At 48.9% G+C, this 5157-nt stretch overlaps 1 protein-coding gene across 1 annotated transcript in view; it reads left to right on the top strand.

The window, feature by feature from the left end:
* Window positions 1-4388: 4388 nt before the first annotated feature.
* LOC113218459 (uncharacterized) overlaps window positions 4389-5157 on the top strand; it is a 41628-nt gene continuing 40859 nt past the window's right edge. Inside the window, exon 1 of the mRNA XM_026438827.2 lies at window positions 4389-4913. Within this exon, the coding sequence (XP_026294612.2) occupies window positions 4851-4913 (63 nt within the window). The 5' untranslated portion in view covers window positions 4389-4850. The remainder of the gene's footprint in view (window positions 4914-5157) is intronic.

Raw genomic sequence — 5157 nt, 5'->3', positions numbered from 1 at the left:
TATTAGGGGGGGGGGGGGGGGTATCGCAAGTTGCCTACGTACAGGGGTTTTGTAGGTCAAATTGCCTACCTTTAGGCGGCTACCTAGTGCACCACAGGGGGCGATCCGCTCCCCGTTCGCGCCTGTGTGTACATGCGTAGCACACAATTCTCAGTGTCTAAATACGTGCTACATAGCGTAACGCTATCGCAAGAACACACTTCCAAGTGTATGCCGTGTATGTACACACTTCCTGGTATGTTGTTTCAAGTACACATAAGGAAGGGTGTACTATGTCACAATGGGGTTTACAGTGTACAGTTAGCGTGTTCCTCTCGGGCTTCGTAAACCTATCCAAACCTTCTCGCTCAATGCATTGTGCCGCGGTTAAGACCATGTTCGCACTCGCGAGAGAAAATAGCGCTATTCTTTGTGACGACAGTCCAACGGGGAATTCTGGCAGTGCCTATTAGAATCAGCTACGGGTCTTTCTTTTTATTAACTAACACGTTCGCTCTTTCGAAGGAAAAGGGGCAATATTAAACAAACGGAAAAACAAAAGTTTTTGCGGGCCCTTCACTGGACAAACAAAGGTGCTACGTCCCCATTTGAAAGGCACTTAAGATCAAGTGCCTGTACACAGACACTAACAGACTAACACTTCTAAATAAGCCACTAATTTTTAACATCTTTAGGCCTCTTTAGTGCCTCCGCTTTCACAACGAAAACGTCTTATACTTTTGGTAAAGCCTTTCGCATCAGATGATTTCCCGATCTTAAAGACCTCCACCAGCAAGCACAGGCCGGCCTAGTTCAGCCCCACGCGGCTGTACGTCCCTCGGCATCGCATGGCTCCGCAGATCCGGGAGCTGACAGCGGTCTCTTCGGGGTCTCCAGCTGAGTGCTGAGTGTGCCGGTCTCACGTAGAGAAGACTTTATGTGCCACAGTGATGTACAGGAAGAACAATGTACCCGACTAACAATACACCGGACAAAAAGTAAATATATATATGGGTCATAATGATCTTGACGGCAGACAATGCTTATCGTGCCGAATGATGAACCAGTATCAGTAAGAAATTGCCGTAACGAATACGGGAGAATTTTCCATGAATGCTTTCAAATATCTTGATGTCGTAAGTCTATGACATTTGAAGTAATCCCCATCGATAAATTTAAGCCGTAAAGATACATCACATATGTAAAGTTACAAATTAAATACAACTTATATCGTAAATGTCCACACGGATTATTGACAAGCATGGTGAGCCGGCCTTAGCGAGCCCCCCCCCCCCCCCCCCCACCCTTCCTCGCACCGGCACTCGCCTATCACTCGCCTCCCTCACACTCGCACACCACGCGCATTTATGTACGTGGAAGTGCGCGTCCTGAAATGGACTGGCCGCGCTCCTGCTGCAGTGACAACTAAGAGATTGAAATATGGAGGATGGAATCTAGAGATGGTACACTCTAAATGTAAAGGGACAATTTTGTCCGTAGATTTGCAACGATTTCGTGCACATCCAGAAAGGATGCAATTTTGTTCCTAAAACTAGACAAATTGTGTGAAACTTCACACAATTTGTCCAATTAAGGGAACAAAATTGCATCCTTTCTGGATGTGCACGAAATCGTTGCAAATCTACGGACAAAATTGTCCCTTGACATTTAGAGTGTACAGAAGCAGCATCCGCATCTCTACTAAACATGTCGCACGCACCGCGATCATATTATTACGATATGCTGAAATTGCACGTGGGCGTTTCGTCAGGCCGCAGCATCGATCATATTAATGAAGGAAGTGATCTTTGGCCTACATATTTGAAGCGGAGCCAAGTGCGTCGTCTCGGCTGACGAGAGTGCGTGCGGACAGTGCGGGCGTGCGCAGCAGCGCAGTGCACGGCAGCGAAGTGATGCGGAGGAAACGCCGATATATGGGGATTGGAAAGGGTTCACTAGTGTGAGCAACTGGATCTTGCCAATCAGGGTAGAGGTGAACTGACGTCCTCAAGAGATTGAGCCACGCGTGCCACATGTACAAGGGGAACATTTAACGACCCCGAGTAACACACATGAAATTGTCGATCGACAGTGTTTTTGTGGTCGGCAATAAAAGGCGTCACTAATATAGGTGTGGGCTAAAGGAGGGAGGGGCACAGATCAGGGAGTGCAAAAACTGTGCGGATGAATGGATGAAAGTAGCGGCGAATGAGGCGCACCGGAGGCATTCAGGGGAGGGGCGAGGCGCGCGCGTGCTAGAGATGCGGGCTCCACTGGCCCAGCCCGGCCTAACGCCGCCCCGGCTCCAGAGCGAGGCAAACAGCTACCGGCCAGTGGATTCCCCCCGAAAAATAAGATCCGCACGGAGACACGACGTTCGAATACCCCCGGCTACCCCCGGCCGCCCCCAGCCACCCCGCGGCCACCCCCGCGGCTGCCCAGTTGTGGCGATAAGCAGAGACTAGTGTTGTAATACCGGCCCACTATCCACCGCAGGCACAACGGATTGGCTTTTGAACGGGCCGATCTGCCCGCCGGTCAAAAAATACCATTCTGCGGACGTTATTGTTAAATGCCGGAGAAAATGCGTTTTTAAGAAGCGTTAGCCCGTTTCGCTTCCGCGACGACGTGCACGCGATGGAAAGGTAGCTGTTGGAGATAAGAGATGCCCTTGTTCTGCTCGTGTGATGTTAAACCAGGTCGGCGTTAGGCCAAAATTCTTGTTTAAGACATGAGTGAGAATGCGGAGAACAGATGCGCTAGATTCTTTAAACTTCACCTCCGTAGAACAGCAGCTAAAAACTGGAGTAAGTTTTGTGAGTTTTGTTCAATTTTTCCGTGCTTCATAGGATCAAAATTGCACCCGGTCTGGGTAAGCGCGAAAACGATCTAATTTTTGGGAACAAAGGTGTCCCTTTACATCTTGAGTGTACATACTTGGGTTTCCAGAGGATGCTAAAGGCTATAGCGGCGCCTGTTCCACGTGGCGAGCCGCTCGCGAGGTCTGTCTGGTTTGTTCGATTTAATAAGACCTGGCGTAGAGAAGAGCATTCCCTAACCGCAGCTCTGGTCCGAGCTCAGCCGGGGTTCGTCTTTCACGACAGGTAGACTGACAGGCGCTTCAGTTTACTTCACCAGCACGGCGACGTAGCGTAATTGTGACGGGTAAATTGCTTCGCGCGGTAATTTTCCCTAAAATATTTTTGTTTCGTTTCTCTGCTGACTATTATACCACTCAAGCCGGCTTAACGAACTATGTGGGATGATCGTCGAAAATAATTTGCAGCATGCGGCCTAGTGTGTGCACTTGGCATGAGTTTATCATCAAACAAAAGTGTTTTATTTTTTATTTTATTTTTTTGAAGGCCCAACGGCAGGGCGTCTACGGACGAAACACGCTGCCGTATGGTACATCGATAACTTTTATCAGGACCGTTAATTTGCGTTTCGCGCCGCCCATTAGGCGCTTGATAGTTCCCCGCTGCAGCGATGAAATGATACCGCCGGTGATACCCCAACCACCCGCCAGACACACACCGCTACACATAGGGTGGTGTAGGTCACGTATGTGAAAAACAAATGGTTGTTGAGAATTACAACTATGTATTTTTCAATTTATCGAGTAAACTTGTTAGATAGTTAAAATGGCCTGTACAAAAGCGACTTGATTATATTATAAATTGAAAACATTAGAAACAACAAGCTGTGTGTAACTAAAGTATTTTTTTTCAAGATCTCGGCACACTAACTAGGGAGGAATACAAAAAGAAAACAGTCTTCGTTTTAAGTGCACCCAGAAAACGGTTCCGTTGATTTTATGTATGATGTTATGCTAGAATTGTTCTCTTGATTCATGTGATGTGTCTATTCTTTAAACGGAAAATGGCCATAGGTGGAAGAATCATCCTTTAAAACAAAAGAAAGCTCCTTCAAATTAAAGAAAAATTCTAGCATGTCTATATGAAGGGAAATTTCCGTTGGAATAAGGGGATTACCGTTAGTTCAATGCAACTATTTTCTCTGTGTGCAGCGATGTGGACTACTCAAATCTTTGTTGAGTCCGTTACACAACTAACTGTGCTCTGAACTTGCTCAAATTGAGTCTAAAATTTATTCGGCACAGTCATGGTCGAGTAGTACTTTAATTCAATCGCATGGACTTGGAACAGGCCCTTGCTGTTCCGGGTGAAAGGGACGCAGAGACATACCGAACCGTCCCTATGCCGCTCAGTACGAATTGCATCCCGAGCGTGCAAGCAGAAGACAACCCCGACCTTGGCCGCCCCTGCCCCGCCGCCCCGCCCCGCCGGTGCGGAACTGGCGTGCGGGTGGGGCGGCGGGGGCCCCGGTGTGCGGGGGCCGGCTCGGTCCGGGGCGGTGTGCCGGGGCCCTCGCGCGCGCGCCAGGCGGCCCGGCCCGGCAGTCTCTAGTCAGCCCGCGGCGCGTCCACACCGCGTCTGAGAGAGAACCCCGCGCGCATAGCGGCGGCCTGCAGACAGAGCTCACCCAGCTGGTCCGGTCCCACCCTCGAGCTCTATTTGTTTTTCTATTTCGTGTTCTTTCGGTCCCGTGATATTATTTGAAGTCCTGTGCGCGTTCTCAAAAGAGATAACGAAAAAAAATCACACAAACAGTGACGAAGAATTCGCCGCAGGGGTCACGAATCCTGGAATAACGACATGTGACACCCTGCAGTGGACATCTTAGTTGTTAAGTGATATATATATATATATATATAGTGAGTGTCAAGTGCGTGTGGCGGGCAACTCGAAGCACCGCGAAAACAAGTGTCGGACCCTTCCAAAACCACTACTAGTACTAAGGGTACTACTAGTTCTACAACCACCACCACCGCCATCGCCAGCACGGCCATGTCGAGCGTGAGCCGGTCTGGCTCGCCCACCCCCAGCACGGACAGCGACGTCCGAGTCCCCGTGAGTAGCAGAGTGCATTATTAAGTGCAATGGGATTGCAGTATTGCAGTGGTCCTTGCTGCCATGCAATACCTCCTCGTACCCTGAGAGAAAATCCATCCGCCACTTTAGTTCATTTAGCAGATTGCAGACAGTTGTCTAAGTTGTGTGACAGGTATTTAGCCATAGTAACTGTTCAGTTTCGGCGCAATGTAACGCAAAACGTAAACACACAATACAATACTTTCATTTCATAAAAGATGGG

The sequence above is a fragment of the Frankliniella occidentalis genome, unplaced genomic scaffold (assembly GCF_000697945.3).
Source record: "Frankliniella occidentalis isolate FOCC.00 unplaced genomic scaffold, Focc_3.1 Scaffold623, whole genome shotgun sequence".
Lineage (NCBI taxonomy): Eukaryota > Metazoa > Arthropoda > Insecta > Thysanoptera > Thripidae > Frankliniella > Frankliniella occidentalis.
This window is presented reverse-complemented; position numbering and strand designations above follow the sequence as displayed.